The 21021-nt window shown below is 37.2% G+C and overlaps 1 protein-coding gene across 1 annotated transcript in view; it reads right to left on the reverse strand.

The window, feature by feature from the left end:
- Window positions 1-21021, reverse strand: part of LOC123247663 (prolyl endopeptidase) — a 162640-nt gene that overhangs the window by 39911 nt on the left and 101708 nt on the right. Inside the window, exon 10 of the mRNA XM_044676624.1 lies at window positions 13384-13487. Within this exon, the coding sequence (XP_044532559.1) occupies window positions 13384-13487 (104 nt within the window). The remainder of the gene's footprint in view (window positions 1-13383; window positions 13488-21021) is intronic.

Consider the following 21021-nt stretch of genomic DNA (forward strand, 5'->3'; position numbering starts at 1 on the left):
CATACACACACAAATCAGACATCTATATCCATATCTATTTCCTTTTATTCTTACTGTGGTACAAGTGTTATCCTCATCCTATAGATCAAGAATCCCACCCAGAAGGAGAAGATTTAAATGACAATTCATGACTATGATGTAGGGAAAAGTAGGGAAAAGAAGGAGGAGGGGTAGTCCCCCCCACCCTTTTTTGCAGTAGGGAAATTGATCAGGGTTTTTTGTAGATAGGCTAGGGAGCAAATTAAATCAGGCTAGACTCCAGGGAAAGTTAGGTAGGTTTATTTAGAGTTATGAAGGGAAAGTTAGATCTCCTGCAACTAGGCAGGGACCAGAGCCTTCCACCTAGGTTAGAGGAAAAAGGTGTCAAAATCCACGTTTCTCTCCTCTTTTATTCTCCCTTTGAAACCTCTCATAAAGAAAGTGGGATGTGTCAGAGGAAGCTGCAGTAGAGTTCTGGGAGATGGAGTCTCCCAGGGCTTAGGTACACTTCAAAATGTACAAGTACAGAAATTTTAGGAGGTAGTGCAATGTCAAATAAATAACATTAATATTTATTAGAATTGCAAGGTAAGTAACATAGCAAGATGGATCCCTAGGCGCTTCAGCTGAGAGATTACCCAGAAAGAAATGAAGAAGCTGGTGATTCCCTGCTGGCAGATCCTGAGGAAGATATTAGTTGATCTCATATCACAAGAGAGATTTGTTGTTTAGCCAGGCTATATATTCATGACATGACAAAGAACTGTCCCAATATTTTAAAAAATGGTCATGGCCACTGTATTTTGTTCTGATAAGTTCTATGGGCACATGTGCTACTGCCAGAAGGTAATCTAAAAAGCTTTGGCAAAAATTATAGTCTTAGGTAAGAAAATGAAAATTAGTTTTAACAGTGCTGTCCATTGATTATAAGGGGTGCCAAAGAGAAAAACAGATTTGAGAAGTGAAGTTATCTAAAAATATAGGGTCTTAAGGATGGCATTTGGATTTCTGACCATTAGCTAAAAATACTGAATGACATGAAATTAAACAGTAATAGAATTCACCTAACAAGGTCTGTTAGCAATATAATTGCCTGGAATGTTACAAGTCTAATTTAAAAGGACTTTTAAATGAAAAGGAGGGGGGAAAGGAGAAAACTGCCTGCATATAACCATGACAACATTACATCTCAGAAAGAAGAGCTTCAATGTAGGATGACTAGCAGCTAAGATACCAAAAAACTGATAGAAGAAAAGTTAAAAAAAAATAAAACATCCAGTAGGAAATCTCATGGCCCCAAATTTGTTTAAATACATTTACATAGTATAAGCAAGATGAATTAGAGGTTGTGATGGAAAGGAAACAAATATGAAATCATAGGTATGTATCACAGAGGCTCAGTGGGATGAAAATCATGACTGTAATACAGTTCTAGCTATATATACCTTACTTAAAATAAACTGGAGAGGTAAAGGGACAGGGGAAGAGAGGGGCAGGATAGCATTATTACTAAAGAAGACATACCCCTGAGAAGAAATACAATAATTAAGGGCAGGGTGGTGGTGGTGAAGAGGAAGAGTGGTTGAGAACATCTGGATGAAGATGAATAAAGCAGCAAAAAGTTAATATATTATATGAGGAAAGAACACTAGCTCTGGAATCAGAAGACTTGGGATTGTATCTCCTGCCTCCAGCAATACCTATGTGACCCGGAACAAGTAACAATTCCCCTGGGCTTTAGTTTCTTCATCTTTAAAATGAGAGGGTTGGATTAGATGGCCTCTAAAGTCCCCTAACAACTTGAAACTGACAATCCTATGATCCTAATTCAGAAAGAGAAGTGATTCTGAAATCAGATTATACTAGATTCCGCGTGGAGAGAAAGAAGAAATACAGGGATTTGGTTATCAGCGGAAGCCTGGCATAGAGGGATAAAATATTTCTTTTCTCCCCCTTCTGGACACATTATTAGCCCCTTAAGGTACTCAGATCAGCAGGAGTGCACAGATGCTCCTGGAAAAAATTCCCCTTTGCTTTCCACATCTTCTCATGGCTACAGCAGATATCCTCAGAGGGTCAGCAGTTGGCAAGACCTCTAGCTCTCCACTTTTCATTTTGGGTGGGATAAAGCAGGTCAAACGGAATGAGCATGGATGGAATAAATGCTGCATTGTAGACACCTTTACATTAAATTTTTTGTCAAACTTACTGACTTTTTCCAAATTTCCCTATTATTGTCTAGGATACCAGCATTCTTTCTTTCTCCTAGGTTCTCACAACCTCAGTTTCATCTCTAACTTCTTACTTTCTCTTACCTGATGTATCCAACCTGTTGCCAAATCTTGCTGCTTTAACTTTCATAATTTTTACACTCATGATCCCTTTCTCTCTATTCACCTAGCCACCATTCAAGTTCAGGCCCTTATCACTTCTTGCCTGGACTACTGAAATAGTTTCCTGTATGGTCTCCTTACTTTAAGTTTCTTTCCTCTACAATTCAACCTCTACACAAGTTGCAAAGTGGTTTTCCACAAGCTTAAGGTTTGAACATGTCACTCCTCTACTCAATAAACTCCAGTGGTGCCCTACTGACTCAAGGATCAAATATTTTTAATTTCTCTTATTCTTTTAAAATGATCATTTCTTATATAATTACTGTATTAAGACAATGGTCCAGTTAAATGAATTTGGAATTGGCTGAATGGCTAGTTTGGAATGAGGTTTCTAATAAAATGTCCCAGGGATCTATGGTTAACCCTGTGCCTTTTGTTTGTCTTTGTATCCTCAGCACTTACAGCAGTTGATACATAGCTGGCATTTATTAAAGGCTAACTTTTTAATATCTTTGTCAATGTTTTAGATATTGTTATATATGGAATGCTTTTCAGATCTGTAAACAATGCAAAGCTGGGACAACTCTATGATAGTCAACAGTCTCAGAACAATGGACAAAAATGAAGGTGAAATTGAAAAGGGATAATTCTAAAGTCTTTCAAAACAAAACAAAACAAAACCCTTACTTCCAGTTTTAGAACTGACACTAAATATAGATTCCAAGGAGAATAAGCAGTAAGAGCTAGGCAACTGGATTTGTGACTTGCCTAGGGTCACACTGCTAGGAAGTTTGAGTGGCTAGATTTGAACCTAGGACCTCCCATCTGTAAGCCTGGCTCTCTAGCCACTGAGCTTCCTAGCTATTCCAATAACTATGACATCTTAATCTTAGTTTTAAAAAATAATTTAATTAAAATTTTCACTTATAAAATAGCTTGTCTAGAAAAGATCAGGAAGTTCTATTTTATGGGCTCAATCTGAAACCCCAACATCAGTGATCTGACATTCTAAAAAGCTAATGAAGCATTTAACTGAATTAAGAAAGACATTGCTGTATTCAGTCTTGGGCATTACATAGTAGAAAGATCACTGCAAAGTTAGAGAGCACAAATAGAAGAGCAATTGAGATAGTAAGGGTATTGAGATTGTACTATATATAAGTATATGAAAAGAGAGTAAGAATATAATAGCAATCTTCAGGTTATCTGATGCACAACCAAGTAAGAAAATAAATCAGACTTATTCTGTGTGGCCTCATAGGGCAAAAAAAAAAGGAACATCAGATAGAAGATGCAAAGGGGCAAATTTAGGTTAATGATAGGAAAAACTCCCTACCAAATGACACTGTCCCAAAAAAGGAATGAATAATCTTAGGAGGGAGTGGGTTTGTCAAACAAAGTCTGGATGTCTATTTGTCAGGAAACGAAGACAATTTTTGTTAGGGACGAGTTGGACTAGATTATCCCTGAGGTTTCTATAATCTATGAAGATTTTGTTTAGGGCCTTTAAGGAATAAAAAGAGTCTGATGGGTGAAAAGACAACAAAGGATATTCCAAGGAGAAAGAAGACCTAGAAGAAGTATGTTGTTTGTGAGAAGCAGAAAAATGACCATCCTGAAGGAGGAAGATTTTGTTAGGCAAGTGGTAGGAAATAAAGATGATGATGAATTTAGAGATTGGAAGGATGTGAATACAAAGGATTGTGCAGGCCAAAAAGATGTTTTGGTCTGAGTAATGGATGATAATTGGAATTTATTATGAGTCGTTGTTTGGCAAATATGTATTAATTTGTTCATCATAAATTTTGCAATCATATTTTATTTTTTAAAGTAGACTCTAACCTGTCCCTGAAAAAAAGGGATAAAAAAATATGGTTTCTTCTTATCACTACTCTACAGGTAAAGAACTGAAATCAGCCAATGACAGCACAATTGTTAAGTCCACTTCGTTAAGCTAGGAAGATGTATTAGTGTTCTACTAAAAATTAATTTGTGGAAATATAAAAAAATCTCTACCACCCTAATCTTTATAGGTCTAGTGATAGTAACAATATTTATCCTCCAGGGAGACAATACAATTTTTCCAATTCTTGATCTACCTTTATTCATCTTGAAGACTTATCATGAGACTCCAATCAGAAAAAGGAGAAGGAGAAGAAAAATGTTTAGAAAGCTGATAGGTCAGGTGACCTTATCTCTCTTTGCCATAAAAGACAGAAAAGAGTAAGGAGCTAGAAAATAACCAGGTGTCTATAGTTAATATAAAATATCCTTAGTGGAGTTCTGGAATAGAACTTTCATAGAAAGAGGAGAATAGCAAAACTGTCCTATTACAATTTACATTCCTGTTGATCCCCTCTATCCTGTGACAAAAAAGAAAATCTAAGTAGTCACCTCTAATTCTCAAGAATTCTATATTAAGACGACAGAAAATCAGAGTGGTTAAAAACACTGTAGTATACAAGGACAATGATTCTGGAATAGACACACCCCTTTGAGAACATGCAATTAGAGAAGGGGTCACATGCTTTGGGCACATTTAGTTAGTGTCTGGATTCATTTTACAAACAGCAAGGGCTTGATGCCAGAGCTGTCTAAGTCAATCTGCTGATATCTTGCAGAAGCTGGTTTGCTAGTTGTTCTGGTGCCAGTACTGGAATTAAAGCCAAATGCCTGAAAGAAATCCAAAACGGAAGCTTTTGGGGCTTTCCTTGGAGGTCTAGCAGAAGTTGGAGAATTTAGATGATTAAACTTCATCCTTTACGCCCATAGACTAAAGGAGGTAGGGAGGACCAGCCAAATTAAATGGCTTAAAATAAAATTCTTCAGACATTTTTTTTCTTTTTTTTTCTAAACCCTTAACTTCTGTGTATTGGCTTATAGGTGGAAGAGTGGTAAGGGTGGGCAATGGGGGCCAAGTGACTTGCCCAGGGTCACACAGCTGGGAAGTGTCTGAGGCCGGATTTGAACCTAAGACCTCCTGTCATTAGGCCTGACTCTCAATCCACTGAGCTACCCAGCTGCCTCCTCTTCAGACATTTTATAATCATCTGAAGAAAAAAAATTGAGCAAGAAAGAGAAGAACCATTAAGTGAAACAGAAAAGTAATTGCAAGTGAATTTCACAGTGGCTTATTTAATGACTAGAAAGTACTTACCTATATAAATTTGTGTGTTTGTCTTATCTATCATATCTGTTTTATATAGATTAAGGAGTCAATGATTTTCATAATAACAAAGAGTAACAATATATATAGATTAAGGACACAAAGATTTTCATAATAACAAAGAGTAATACAACCTGTATGAATCAGTATCCTTGCTTTATCTACTTAAGTTGATTATAAAGTTGATTTACCAGGATGACTGATGACCCAAAAATGCCATACGTAACTGGAAAACAGAAAGCCTTACACTTTGCCCAACAACTACTTGATATGAATGATGTTTATAATACTAAGTAAGGTAGATGATATTGTATACTCATTGAATTAAGTCACAGAACTCTAAAATGAGATCAATATTCATGAATTCCAGTATAACAACCCACACTGAAAAATTACCAAATTGATGGTGTGTTATTGGAATTTGGGGTTCTTTGGGGTTCATTAAGCTTTAATATTTAGATATATGATATAAACTTCCTGTGGACGTTTAGGGGACTTGGAAACTACATTTCCCATGATTCCTCTTATGACGGGAAGTGTAGTCAGAGGCATAAGACTCCTGATGTGATTGGGAGATGCTCTTTTTCGTATGAAGCAGCCAGGTGGGAGAAGGTAATGGCAGGCGATTTGAATTAGATCTTATCAGGCATGTGGCCTTCTTAATTTACCTACCAACATGGCTTTAAATAAACTATTAATACTTTTAATATCCATCTATATCAATATTATTTGTAACAATGGTAAAAGTCAATTGTTCAGACAATGATATGCTGTTTTATGGACAACCTATAAAGCTGGACTCAGGTGCACAGTATGAGGCAATGATCTGGCCTCAAAACTAACCAGGAGGAAGAAAGTGGGCTAGCCTATAGGAAATTTTGAAGTCCTTCCTACCCACAAAAAATAAGGGCCTATTTTAGGAGTATTTTTCCAAGGATACTTATAGAGCTGTAGTCATGGAATACCACTGTATCTTAAGTAAAGTATATGTAAAAGTCAATAAAGCTTATGTAGTACAAGTACTTAGGCAAATAAGTCAAACATATAAGAATACAAGTCATTCCCCAAATGATAAATGGGCAAAAGATATGAACAGGCAATTCTCAAAGTAATTAAAGCTCTATATAATCATGAAAAAAAAATGCTTTAAATCACTATTAGAGAAATGCAAATTAAAACAACTCTGAGGTACCATCCCACACCTATCAGATTGGCTATTATGACAGAAAACGAACATGACAAAACTTGGAGGGGAGATTAAAGTGTGTTGTGAACAGACTCAATAATTCTGAAAAGCAATTTGGACCTATGCTCAAAGGATTATAAAATAGTACAATCTCTATGATCCAGCAGTATCACTATTAGGTTTGTATCCCAAAGAGATAAACAAAAATGGGAAGGACTTATATGTATAAAAATATCTAAAGCAGCTCTTTTTGTGGAGGCAAAAATTGGCCAATGCGGGGATATCCACTGATTGGGGAATGGCTGAGGGAGTTATAGTATATAATTATAATGGAATACTATTATAGTATTGTAAGAAATGATGAACAGGAAGAATTCAGATAAACCTGGAAAGACTTAAACAAACTGAAGCAGAGTGAAGTAAGCAGCAACAGGAGAACATCGTACACAGTAACAGCAATACTGTGCAAAGCAGCAAGGATGGACATAAGAAGTAGCGAAAGAACCAAATATATAAATTAGGGATTTGGACAATACATATCTTAGCTGTCATTATTCAGTGCCATAATCCCAGGTAAAAAAGGTAGGTCTCTGAAAATAGTTTAGTGGTGGGCAATGTTCATTTTTTTACTGAAGAAATTTATTAAATACTTGTCACCTCCTAGTATGTATGTAAGGATGGCTAGGCACATTGGGAGGTACAATATGTGTCACATAGACAAGTGCAATATCTGCAAAGAACATAAAGTATAAAGAAAATACAAGGCAAAAAGTAAATACTTCAGAAGAGTTACAAACAGTATGCTGGGGTAGCACATAGAAAAAAGCAGTTACTTCTGGCTGGGGTGGGGAGAGAGAGAATGAACAAGAAAAAGGTGGAGTTGAGGTTTAAGTACAATTTTTGTAGGCAAAGATATATAAAGAGGGCATTTGAGAAGGGGTGGGGGTGGGGGTGAGGGGAGAAAACCAAAAAACAGAAGGTACTGCTCGGTGGTCTAGTTTGGTTAGATCTTAAAACTAGAGGCAGAAGAGCCTTTTAAAGCTAAATAGCTCCACATTTATCATTTTACAAACAAGGAAAATGAGGTCTAAAGACCTCATAAGTGACTAACAATTGTCACCCAGAGAGTCTAAGTCACAGAGGTACTATATAAACCCAAATTATAAGATTCATAAAAAGAAAGTAATGGGAGATAAAACACTAGAAATATAAATTGGGACCAGAGGGCCTTGAATGTCAAATTAAGGGGTTTTGATTTTATTCCTTAGGCAAAAAAAAAAAAACCTTTGGAAATTTCTGAAGGGGGTATTATATGTTTTTGACATTTTCTTGAGAAATACTGCAAAGAATTAAGTATCTAGGGCAAAACAGAGAGCTTTAGGTGAATGCCTATATTAAGGAGGTAGGATGAAAAAGAATAAATAAGGTGAAGATTTTACTGGTGAAAATAATGGAATTGCTTTTCTTACTGTCAGTTAATAGAATATCAGCTACAGTCCTATGGCACATAATTTATTTTTCCCTTATAAGATAGCAACAAAACAAAGGACATTTTCTATTATCTTTTGTAGACTTGAACTATTTTAACCCAACTGATAAGCTGAAGAATGGAAAAAGGATCCATACAATGTATTTGCTGATTACAAATGCAACCTGGCAATCTTGAATGTCAGTATGACAAAGTGAATTTGGAGGCAGGACATGAACTTGTTTAACCAAGATGGTATTGCCAACAAATATAAATATCAAGAAGAACCTCAGAGCCCAGCTCATAAATGCACAAGAACAAGTTGTTCACCATAAGGCAGCCATCAAACAATTTACTTACACAATAAAAATAACTCCTGGTAATATTTGGCAACTTTCTGCTGATTAACTCCTAATGACTTTGATATACTAAATGTTTCTGGATTGGAGTACCTATTTCAAGATTTTTATCTTCTAGAATGATAATACAAGATATCACAATGATAACATAAGATAATGATAACAGAGAATTTAACAAGAATACTGAGAAGTAAATAGACCAAGTATAGCATTTCTGCTATGTGCTTTTAAAAACACCATTATCTTCTGTCTTAGAATCAATACTAAGTTTCAGTACCAAGGCAGACAAGCAGGAAGGGCTAAGCAACTGTGGTTAAATGACTTGCCCAGTGACACAAATCTAGGAAGTGTCCAAGATCATATTTGAACCCAGGACTTAACCATCTCTAGACTTGGTTCTTTATCCACTGGGCTCATGCTTTTAATGTCTATGAAAACAGTGCTTAAATACTTGTGTTTTAAGAATGGCAAAGCTGGAACTCAGGTAATGTGAAAGAACTAATGTCATTTATTGATTTTGTCATTGTGGGTACTCTCTTTACCAACAAAGACTGGAAAGCTGTCTGTAAGTTTTAGAGCTGTCAGATTCAGAAAATTAAGAGGCTCTGCCATAGCTAAGTACAAAATACTGACTTGGATCTTGCAAAAGGCACATAGTTGGTAAATGTCAACATGGAGAAACAAAAGCCTAATTAGAGAAAATACAACTGTCTATGAAGTTGTACCAATAGGTTTGGGGTTAAAGATGGAAGAATTCAGTTTTATGGATAGAGAATTTGGAAGACCTATGTTTAAATTCTAACTAGTACTTATTGTTTCTGAGAACAAGTGAAAAGACAAGTCATCTTTCTTGAGTGAGAGTGTAACAATCTGTTCACAAACTCAGTGCTTGTGAACTTACTATCACTGAGGTCAAGGGGGAAAAAAGGCAAAAACTGAAAATAATTAAAAGACTTTGGCACTAATATTTTGCATAATTGTTGTTGTTGTTGTTATTTTTGAAGAAGAAACCTGGGTTTTCATTAAGGTAAGGAATTCTCAAGTGTAGAAACTCCCTCCACACAAACAGAAGAACAATATGTTGTATGTCACTTATGGTTTTACAAAATTGCTTAGGGCACTTAGAGATTAAGTAACTTGTCCATTGTGATAAACTACTTTGTGTCAAAGGAGGAAGTAGGTCTTCCATAAGCTAAGGCAAACATTCCACTAATGCTCACTTCCCTCAATTACATAAAAGAGATATTTCTAAATTCCTGCAAGTATTTCTTATAAAGCAAAATAATATTTAAGTGTAATAAGTGTAAAAATTATTATTCTAGAAAAGTCAATTTTAATCCCATGATTCTGGGGATTTGCCCCTTCCATACTGAAGTCTGCTTCCTCTGATATAATCTTTGTATCTTAACTGACTTTAAAATCTCATATCTAGCCTATAAAATTTGAAGCCAAGAATGACTTGAATTAGGCAAATGGCTCTCCTTCAGGCCTATGAAGTATATGTGTATGTGTGCACACGTGCATGATTGATGAGTGCTAGGGACAGGAGGATATATCTTTGAGTTAGGTGAACAGAAATGAGATTCCTTCCTCCTTAAAATAAAAAAGCACATTTTGGTCATGCCACACAGTACCCAAGTTCTTCTGGTTAAGTTTTTTTTTTTAAACCATCTATATTCATTTTTCCATTTTGCTATTTTGAAAACAGTATATACAACACTAGCTAAAAGTGAAGCATGAGTGACACCTAGCACTTTAAGATAGGGCTCCTACTTCCATGGAGCTTACGTTTTAAGGAAAAAAAAAAAATATATATATATATATATGTATTTATTAGGGTTGGGGAATTGTATTCTCAGCACAAAAGCTGTTACTATAAATTGCTATGTCTAAAAACAGTCCATTTACCCAGTATCTCATTTCAAAAATTATATCCCCTGTAAAGTTCAGTTTTCCATCTAGAGATGTAATCAGGAATGGAAAGGCTTTGTGCTGATACAAGTACCTTCTGTATTTTATAGCTTTTAAACCAAGCTGAAATGTTGTGCAATAACTGGCACCTCCCCCATTCAAAAGGCTGAAGGTCTCTGAAGAACAGCAGCTCATCCAAGGAGAGGATAGACATTTCTTATGGGTTTTAATCATTTACCTGCTTTTCCAAACACTGTCTTGTTTTCCTTATCTTCGATCTGGTTCACTTTATCAACAGTAGTTCTAGGTTGTTATAATGATATGCCTGACCATGAAGGACTGCCATTTAATTGGTGTCTGTTAGGAACTCACAATGTAACTGAACTCTCTTGTTTGCTTTAAAGCAACACTTCAGAGAAAGGGGGCAGGGAGACAATAATTAGAGCAAAGATATATTCTTTTCAAACTGTAACTAAAATACGAGTACACTAAGGTTAAGAAGAACCAATAGTAATAATAAAGTGATTGAAAGAAAAAAGGAATATGTTTTAAAAATCACTCTCTTCCCTCTCTCCCCTATCACCCAAATTATGGCTTTCTATGGTACATTTTTAGAATATTTTTCATGTAGACTTATATCACTCATTAGCTCCTACTTTTTAAAGTATTTAATTATTAGTATCACTGTGAAAAATATCACACAGATGTGAGAACACTTCCCAGCTTCATAGGATCACTGATTTAGAGTTAAAAGGGATCCTATAAGCCATCCTCCAACTCTTTTATTTTATAGATGGGGAAACTTGAGGCCTAGAAGAGTTAAATGACTTGTCCATGGTTACAGAGCTAGATAGTACCTATAGTAGAATTTGAACCCATGTCTGACTCCAAATCAATTGCACACATTTCAAGAGGAAAAACTAAAAACTAGATTTAGTCCCCAAAATTATGTTCAAGTGTCATCATAGGACAAATGTTTTCCAGGATCTCTGTCCACCCTGAATTGTCAGAGCTCTAAATTAATAACATGGAAAAGATTATACTTATACCACATAATTCATTGCTGTATAATTTTTAACAATTTTTAAAAGTGTATATGATATTAGAATTTATAGACTTGAAGGTTAAAAATTTCCCACATGTAGACCAATTTTTCATTACATTGCAGAAATCCATTATAATTATAAAACCAATTAAATTTCTGCTCAGCAACTTTCAGATATTTACCTATAATTGTCTCTGTTGTGGTAGCACAAAAAACTGCAGCTATTTTAAAAGCTGAAAGTTAAGCATGATGTCTTTGGGCAATGGGAGAAAGTTAAGTGATTTCTTGAATGACATGGCAAAGTCAGTAACAGAACACTAGAGTATTTCTTTACAAATCTGATTTAGTAATGAAGGTCCACATTTATAAAACTTGGCATAATAAACAATTCCATAGCTCTGAATTTTTACCTGTGCCTTTATCATTAAAAATCCAATATTTTCCTAACTGGTAGCTAGGTTTTTGTGGCAGCAGGGAAGTTTGTTACTAGGTTCAGGTTGAAAAAATGAGCTCCATGGAGGTGGAAGAGTGGGAATGGAATCTGCTGAAAATAGGAAAAACTGGAAGTTGAAACTATTCCACAACAATGGTCCCGAAAGTATTCTCTCAACCTCTCTTTGTCTCTTCCTCCCTCCCTCCCTCTCCCTTTCTCTCTCCAACCCCTTTAAAACACACACACACACACACACACACACACACACACACACAACTCTTATCTTGTAACTCCAACAACTTAGTGTCTAAAGGGCCCAACAAGAGCTAAAAGGGTATACTCTTCAGCATCTGGGCTGAGAAGACAAAGTTACTCTCCAAAGCTGGAGCTAACAACAGTCAACATAAAAGAGCTGATATAGTCTTTACCCAGGAATGAGTCATTCTAAGCAATACTAGAGAAGTGAGAGACTGGATATTTCCTAAAGCTCGTCAAGGAATGTTGGATACCTCTATGAAACTTCAGAAACACACTAAGCTAAAATATAATTAGTATATAATGCCCAGCAACCTAATTTACTGTAACTTGACTCTCATAATCTGGTGAAAGATAAGAAATATTGAAAAAGGAGATATAGATAGCAAACTGAAAGAGTGTAAGTGACTTGGCCAGAATTCTCCAGTTTGTCTGTGTGAGGGGAGGAACTCAAACCTAGTTCTTCTCAGCTCTGAGCTCAGCTTTCTTTCCATTATTTCACATATGCTCTCTCTGGACAAGTTACCAAGACACAAATATTCTTAGAGCAGAGAAGTTTATTATCATTAGGCACTTTTACATTTTGAAGAATCATTCCTTAAAAGGGGATAATTCTAATTCCTCTCTAATTTTCTGAACATCAGACTGGTTATCTATAATTTGGATTCTGAATTAACTAACTTACCTACCTACCTATTTGGAGGGAATGACTGATACCAGTCTTCTTGGTGGGCATGTCATCTGGCATAATAAATGATTTACCTGTGCATTTCATTTTTAAAGCAGTCTCTCATTAATTTTTCTGGTGAACCCCAGGCTTTCAGAGTAGGATTATCCTTGGATAAATAAGGTTTTTAAATAGATGATAGACAAGGACAAAATCCCCATCAGAAACAGACTCCAATAGGATTCCAGTCTCTCTCTAACCATTTTAACTACAATGTGAGGCAAAATGCTGAACTTCTTTCCAAGCAGATCTATTCACGTGGAATTAATTGTATTTGCCCTTGCAGCTTTGACAAGGAAGGACCATGATAATGGAGAGCTTGTGCTTCATGTCAAAAGCAACGCCTATAGGACCAGAATCTCTGTGTATACCAGCCCTAAGGCAACTAACAATGCCAGAATTTAGTTAACCGGAGTCATTCCAAAAACTTCAGATGCCTGATTCCATGTTCACCCTACAGCTATAATTGGTTAGTGAGTTGAATAAACAGTTCTTTACTGAAAGATGAATATCTATGTTACCTGAACGGTTTGATAATCAGAAGCGTCAATTCCTTTCACAGTCACCTCTCGGAAAACTCTGGGCTCTAACTCTTCTCTGGTAAGATCACAGTGATAAATAATACCTAAAACAGAGTTTAAGTCACAGATAAGTAAAAGGAAAACATTAAAGAATAAAAAAGTAATACACAGAGGACATTCTCAGTTAGATATAACAATGTACACATTTTATTTCATTTATATTTAATTACTATTGCTTAATATTAATAAACTAAAGAAGAAAGTCAAATGAAGAAATAGAAAAATAAAGATATGTGAACATAATGAGGATAAAAACAGCATTAAAGATATATATGTATAATATCTACTTTATATAGGATGTATGAATGTGTTTGTATTTCCATAGTCAGAAATACTGGATTCCAGTCCTTGCTCAGCCATTTTACCAGCTGTGCAATCTTGGGAAAGCCTTAAACTGTTTTCTCATTAATAAAATGAGACATCTAATAATAACTAGGCCCTGCTTTTTTCAAAGGAATATTCACAAAACATTTTGTACAAAATAAAGTGCTATACAGATATACAATATTATTATTAGGCATAAAAGTGCTTTTCATCAACAAGAGATCTTTTTACCCATGCAAGTATCTCCATAACTCTTTATTTTTTCTTCTTACAGATAAAATGAAAAACAAAAAACAAACAAAAAAAAAACATTCAACATAAATGTAGAAGACATTTAATCTAGTGGGGAAACCAAGACCTAGAGAGGTTAAGGAAACTATATGTGTATTAAGTAGCAGAGGTAGGATTTGATCCTAGGTCCACTATCTCCAAATATAACATTCCTGTATGTCAGAAAGCCTGCTGGTTTCAAATCAATCATTTGGTGGAAGAGGGATTATCAGCTCTTCATAGATGAGAAAATCAAGAAACAGAAAAAATCAAGTGCCTTGCCCATAGTCATCTATACTGTCACTAGTCTCCTTCAAGTTCAAAAGACGCAGACACACAGACAGACAGACACACACACACACACGCACACACACTCACACACTAGAATCAATAGAATCAATTAATCACTAAACAAGCATTTATTATCTCCTACTATGTGCCAATCTGCTACACAGTTAGGAATATAAAGACAAAAACTTGAGACAGGCCATGTCCTTAAAAAGTTTATATTCTAATGGGGAAAGTCTTATAGGAAATTAAGAGATGGCAAGCACATCCCCAAATGACAGATGGTAAAGGGACATGAATAAGCAGTTTGCAGATAAAGAAATCAAAACTATCAATAATCACAAAAAAGGGTTCTAAATTCCTCTTGACTAGAGAAATGCAAATCAAAACAACACTTAAGTACCACCTCATACTTAACAGATTGGCCAATATGACAGTTGTAAGGGGTAAAAAGGGTTTTTTTTTTGGTTGAATATATTAAAAGGTTAGGTCATGAGGGAATTGAATAATTATCTATTTCCAATTAAAGAATAGCCTCAAGTCAAAATGACTTTATGGAAGTTTATTTACAAATGAGAAGAGAGAAAGTAAGAAATTTAGAGAGAGAATTATTACAGATAATTAATTAACCTGACAAACTAAATAATTTGCTTAGGTCCCTGGTTTAACCCAAGCAGATCTAACTAGTCCTCACTTGGAAAAGAGCCAAGCCTTGCCCAGGCTTGAAGGCCCCGGAGACGTATGAAGCAAAAGCTTCAGTCACAGAGTCTCTTTTGAAAGGGAAGTTCCTTAAGAGAAGTTCAGGAAGATTCAGTCTTTACACTCACCATGTGGAATTTCAAAGGAAAGATTTATGAATGGTCTCACTAGCTTCAGAGATCCTTTAAGTCCTGGACACAAACCAGAAGTGCTCCTTCAGGTCACATTCACGAACCAGAAAAGATTAGCTGAGCTTCCTGAGGTCTCTCTTCTATTTTTTTTTAAAACCCTTACCTTCCATCTTGGAGTCAATACTGTGTATTGGCTCCAAGGCGGAAGAGTGGTAAGGGTAGACAATGGGGGTCAAGTGACTTGCCCAGGGTCACACAGCTGGGAAGTGTCTGAGGCCAGATTTGAACCTAGGACCTCCTGTCTCTAGGCCTGGCTCTCAATCCACTGAGCTACCCAGCTGCCCCCAGGTCTTTTTTTTTAAAGGGGTCTCTTTTGCATCACTTCCTGTGCCTTCCTCTTAATTTACTTGTCCAATCACAACAAACACTTTTCTTAGGGCAGCAAAGGAAGCAGTCAGTAAATTCTGATTTGTCACTCACTCTAAGACACATGGGTGACAGACATTCCAAATTGTGAGTTAAGTGGAGATGTTTTCACCTTTGGTGACTGAATCTAAAGATGGGTAGGAGGGGGCAGCTGGGTAGCTCAGTGGATTGAGAGCTAGGATAGTGGTTTTGAAAACCAGGTAAAGCCTTGATGGAATAGGTAAATAGAAGGCATTTGTATAGGAGAGCAACCAAAATGTGTGTATACATATATACACATATTCATACATGTATACAGTTATATAAAAATACATGAACATTTTTCTATATATAAAATCTGTATGTGTGCAGGAGGAGGCGGGGGAGAGAGAGAGAAAACATTACTTAGATAGGGGTATGCAGGACATAAGAGATGGAAGACTGGAAATCTATATATGAAATAAAAAACTACTATAGGGGTGACAGTGAGAATGAACAGACATCTGACAGGTACTACACATAATTGATAGGTCTTGGAGACAGACTGTGTAATGCAGAGATGCAATCAAGGCATTTACCCTTGCAAAACCTAACTATAGAACTTCTGGCAGTTAGCCAGCCTTAGAACTCTGACAAAGTTCAGTTGGTCCCAGAAGTTTGTAAAGAGCGGAGGGGTGAACTGGGCTCTACCTTCGGGCTGAAACTTTACCTTGAATCTGTGCTTTTGTCTTTGGACATTTGGGGCTTAGCTAACTTCTCTGGACCTTCCCTGATCTTCCCTATTCCATTCCCCTATTACCTTCCTGATTTTCCTGTGGGCTCTGGGAGAAGGGTGGATTTCTGGGTTGTAGCAATTAGACTTTGAGGATTTAGTTCCCCCATAGACAAGTAGGGCTTATCCTTGAAACAAACTATCCCTTGCTTTATTGTTTTAGTACTCCCTAACCTCAAGGGTAGCCAAACTTCCCTGGCTGAGAGAGAGCAGGCTCACTCCCAGTCCAAGCCATTCCTGTGACCCTCCCCCACCTGGAGCTTCTCCCTAAAGGCTGTTAGAGAAACCCTGTACCCCTCTCTCCTTGATAATCAACCCTGAAACTTTAATAAACCCCATTGGTACCTACTCAAACCCTTTGCTAAATCACTGGCTCGACGATAAGTGAGGGTTGAAGGAGGGAAGGAATAATTCTCTTTATTTCCTGAGGGAAGCTGGGAGCGTCCATCTTGGGAGGAAGTAGTTGTCTCTATACTTCCTCCTGGAAACCCTTCAGTTTCACTAATGGGGAGAAGCCTTGGGACTCCTTCTTTGTGGACTTGAGAAACTGACTAGAAAGCCCTCTAGTCAGATTCAAACCACTTCTGACTCACCCTAACCTTTGTGTCTGTGGAAATACCATTTTCCCTGGAAGAGTCAAACCTTCCTTTCCCAGCAACTTCTGTCTCTAGTGTGAATGTCTCCCTGATGCAGTTGCCTTCCCCAATTACCTCATCATCTCCCTTACCGTTCATTATACTACCTTGTCCTCTATTTCCCTAAACTCAGCCATTCCCTTACATCTCTCCTTACCACCTCAATCCACTATTGCACCCTCCTTTCCCACCAAAGGACCCCAAATCCCCTATTTATCTTTTCTTTATTCTTTTATTACAACTGGTATAGAGAAAAAAAAAAAACCTCAAAGACAATCTCCATTGGGATTTTGCTTTGCTTATTGGTTGGGCAGAATAATTTGCCCTAGTGTTATCAAAAAGATAAATGTTTTTTCAAAAACACCTGTATTTAACATAAAGATCATGGCAGCTTATTTTACCACTGACCTCTGCTGCTGACATCAAAGCCTTTGTGTCTGTTGGATAGGAATATAAGAATGTGTTGTGGAAGAGTTAAATAATTCCCTTTTCACAGCTTAATCTGCTACAGCTAACTCTGCAACCTTTCTAGAAGCCCCAATTAGTGAACTACTAAGTGTCTTGAGACACAGGGAATAAATGTACCAGTTATAATAATTAAGAGAGCCAATAATTAAATGTTAGGGATGGAGGGTAGATAGAGAGAGTCTATGTGGGGTGAGACTCTCTTCTAGCTCTCCCATCCTGCCGAATATACACTGGGAGACTTCGAGGGGGTGTTACCCCTAAACTGGGTGACCTGGATGGTCGTACCACCCCACAGGAATTGGGGCAAGGCTTCCCTATAAGATGAGGTATGGGGGACCTCAATCTGATGCTGAATGAGGGTAGGGTTCATGCAAGCCTCCCCCAAGATCAGTCAACTTCACAGCGGGTGGTCTGGCTCCAAGATGGAGGCAGTCAGACCAAGCTGTGATTTCCCTCCCCCTCATTGTCTCTCAGGCACTCTGGAACGCTATCTGACTAATGAATGGCTTTTATTAATCACAATTCAGAGGTTGGGGGAAGGGGTGAAGGGCAGAGGGACTTGGGGGTGCCCTCTTCTCTATTTCTATAGAGTCCGTCGCTCAGGTGGGAACCTTTGGGGTCCCCACTCTTAAGCGTCTCCCCTCACTCCTTCTCCTTCAGTTTCTATTTCTAGTTCCTATTTCTATCCTTTTCTATAATTGTAAGTCAAACCGGAAAGGATCCCTCAGCAAAGTTGGGTAATGGGAGAAGGAGCCCAAGAGATCTCTCTCAAAATGGAGTCCCAAAACTTAGCTCACTCGATGATTGAAGTCTGGCTGGGTGAGATGCAATGGAATCTTTGACCAGGGAATCAGGGTTTCAATGTCCAAAGAAAGATCCTCAGGAAGCCCTCAGGACTGGATCTGAGCTGAGATGTTTTACTCCTCCCTCTCTCAGTCCTCTAGAACTCCTTTCTCCTTCTTCCTCCTCCGGAGAATTACCCAGAATTCCCTCTAGTCTTAACTCTCAGTAGAGAGTTCACCAATAGCCTTCTTCTGGCTCTTTTTGTCCCATCCCCCATCCTTACACAGTCCTGGTATTCCTCGCTGCCCTGATCATTCATTTACAGTCCATCATGAGGCAGTATGGTGTTAATGCATAAATATGGAAATTTAGATTTTAATATCAACTCTGCTGCTATTAGCTGTGGAACTCTAGGCTAGGCATTCTGTCTCCTTGGTTCTCAGTCTTCTCACATATAAAAGGCTGGATTTTAAGAGCCCTGACAGATCCAAAACCCCAACAGAATATAAGCTTCTTGAAGGCAAGGTAGTTTTGTTTGTCTCTACCTCAAAATGCTTAAGCTGGGCTTTTAACAGCTGTAATAGGTACATCAGAAATGCTTGATTAATTGAAGAGTCTCACTAAGTCCTGCTATAACAAATAAGAACTGAAATATCTTTGACAATAGCTACCCAAATTTCTAAACAGGTAAATGGAGATGGAGGAATGTTTTCTATGGAGGGGAGGGATTTATGATTCTGGGGCTCCTCCAGATTGAAGACTTTCAGAGCCTTATACCAAAAAGCTTTCCAAATCAGAGTTTCATCAACATTTATAGAACCTGATAATTGTTACTTCCATTTGATGTATTTTAATTAAATGTTGTTATATTTGGATCCTGAGGTAAAACTTTAAATTTAAAACCTTTTTATCTCCCTGGTTTGAGAAATTAGATTGTGTTAGGTAGGGGAAAGATGAGAAGAGAAGCAAGGTCAAGCAAAAGGAGAGATGCTCAGATTTTAGGAGGTGGTGTATCATCAACTAACTTCAGACCTAAAGAAAATACAAACAAGGCTCCTGTTTTCAATCTTTACAGCTAGAGTCATGCATACATTAGGACAATGAGCTCTTTCTTCAAGAGGTAATGATCAGTGTGTTCCTGAAATAACTGGTCACATGGTGTCTTTTAATGGAGGCTTAAAAGCTTTTTGGGACTCTGGCTTCTATCAAGAGCAGGTGAATCATGCCCAGTTTATGTTCTCCATTGTCCTTTCTCCAACTTATCTGGCAAAGACAGGCAAGTTTTCAGGTACAATTTTGTTTTTCACTGCTGAAATAATTCCTTTTGGTAACAGCTTTTAATTTCAGGTGAAGTCCATGCTCTACTAGGTAGCTTTCTTCTCTTTGCAGCAGATAATGATGCTCATAAATGGACTTACAGTTGTGGGTACCTATACAGGCACAGAAAGGATTTGTGTGTGTGAGAGTCAGAGAGAGAGAGAGAGAGAGAGATGTAAGACACTTTTCTGAGTGATTTAATAATATTATTTCATTAGATCTATTAGACTATGTTTCTTTGTTGATGTGTCTATCTTGGCATTTAACATTAAACAGTTCAAGTCATTTTTGACCTGATTTGGTGGTTTTTTGTTTGTTTGTTGTTTTTTTAGCAAAGATACTGGAGTGGTTTGCCATTTCCTTTTCTAGCTCATTTTAAAAGATAAGGAAACTGAAGCAAACAGGGTTAAATGAATTGCCCAGGGTCACACAGTTGGCATGTATGAGACTTGATTTGAACTCAGGAAGATTAATCGTCCTGACTTCAGCCATGACACTCTATTCTATTCATTGCTTCAGCTAGCAGATCCATTAAAAAGGTGCCTAGATAGATGGATAGATGGATTGACAGACAGACAGACAGATAGATAGATAGATAAGACAGACAGACAGACAGAGAGACAGACAGACAAAGACATAGATAGAGAGATCCAAGAAGATAAAAGTAACTTGAGGTACAGGTCAAAATTTCATTGTAAAGAAAGTTGAGATACTACATAAATTCTTTGATCTTAGACCAATCTGGTACTTGATTCCATATCAATGCCATTAGAGGCTAACATACTGCTGAAAAAATTCCTTTTGGTAACAGCTTTTAATTTCAAGTGAAGTCTATGGTAGCGTTCTTCTCTTAGATGCTCATAAATGGGCCTACAGTTGTGGGTACCTATACAGGCACAGAGAGGATATGTGTGTGTGTGTTTGTAAGAGAGAGAGAGAGAGAGAGAGAGAGAGAGAGAGAGAGAGAGAGAGAGAGAGAGAGANAGAGAGAGAGAGAGAGAGAGAGAGAGAGAGAGAGAGAGAGAGAGAGAGAGAGCGAGAGCGCACACCCTAAGCTTTGGCTTTGGATTCTTATGTTGCCTCTGAAGGGGTTCTAGAAAGGAAAATCTTCCGGGCTTTTCCAGTGTGAAGTCAGTCCCTCTGGATCATTTTGTCATTTTAATAACCTTGACTATTTTTTTAAATACAAAAACCTCCCGCAAGAATAAAGATTCTGACTGAACTGCTAATTCAGACATAGGTAAAATCAGAAAACAGAGCAGCCATCAGTCATTTGATTAAATTTCACGGTGCACTAAAGGTCAGTCCTACACCAACCTACCTTCCAACAAGATTTTACTTCATTTTCCAGAAATCAAACTATTATAATAAAACTGATATGCTAAGAAGACTTGGTCTCCCTAGAGTATAATCTGATAACACAGAAGATAGCAGGCAATAAAGGAAGAAGCTGTCAGAGAATGAAGAGAAGGAAACACAGACTAAC

Source organism: Gracilinanus agilis, chromosome 4 (assembly GCF_016433145.1).
Source record: "Gracilinanus agilis isolate LMUSP501 chromosome 4, AgileGrace, whole genome shotgun sequence".
Classification (NCBI taxonomy): Eukaryota; Metazoa; Chordata; class Mammalia; order Didelphimorphia; family Didelphidae; genus Gracilinanus; species Gracilinanus agilis.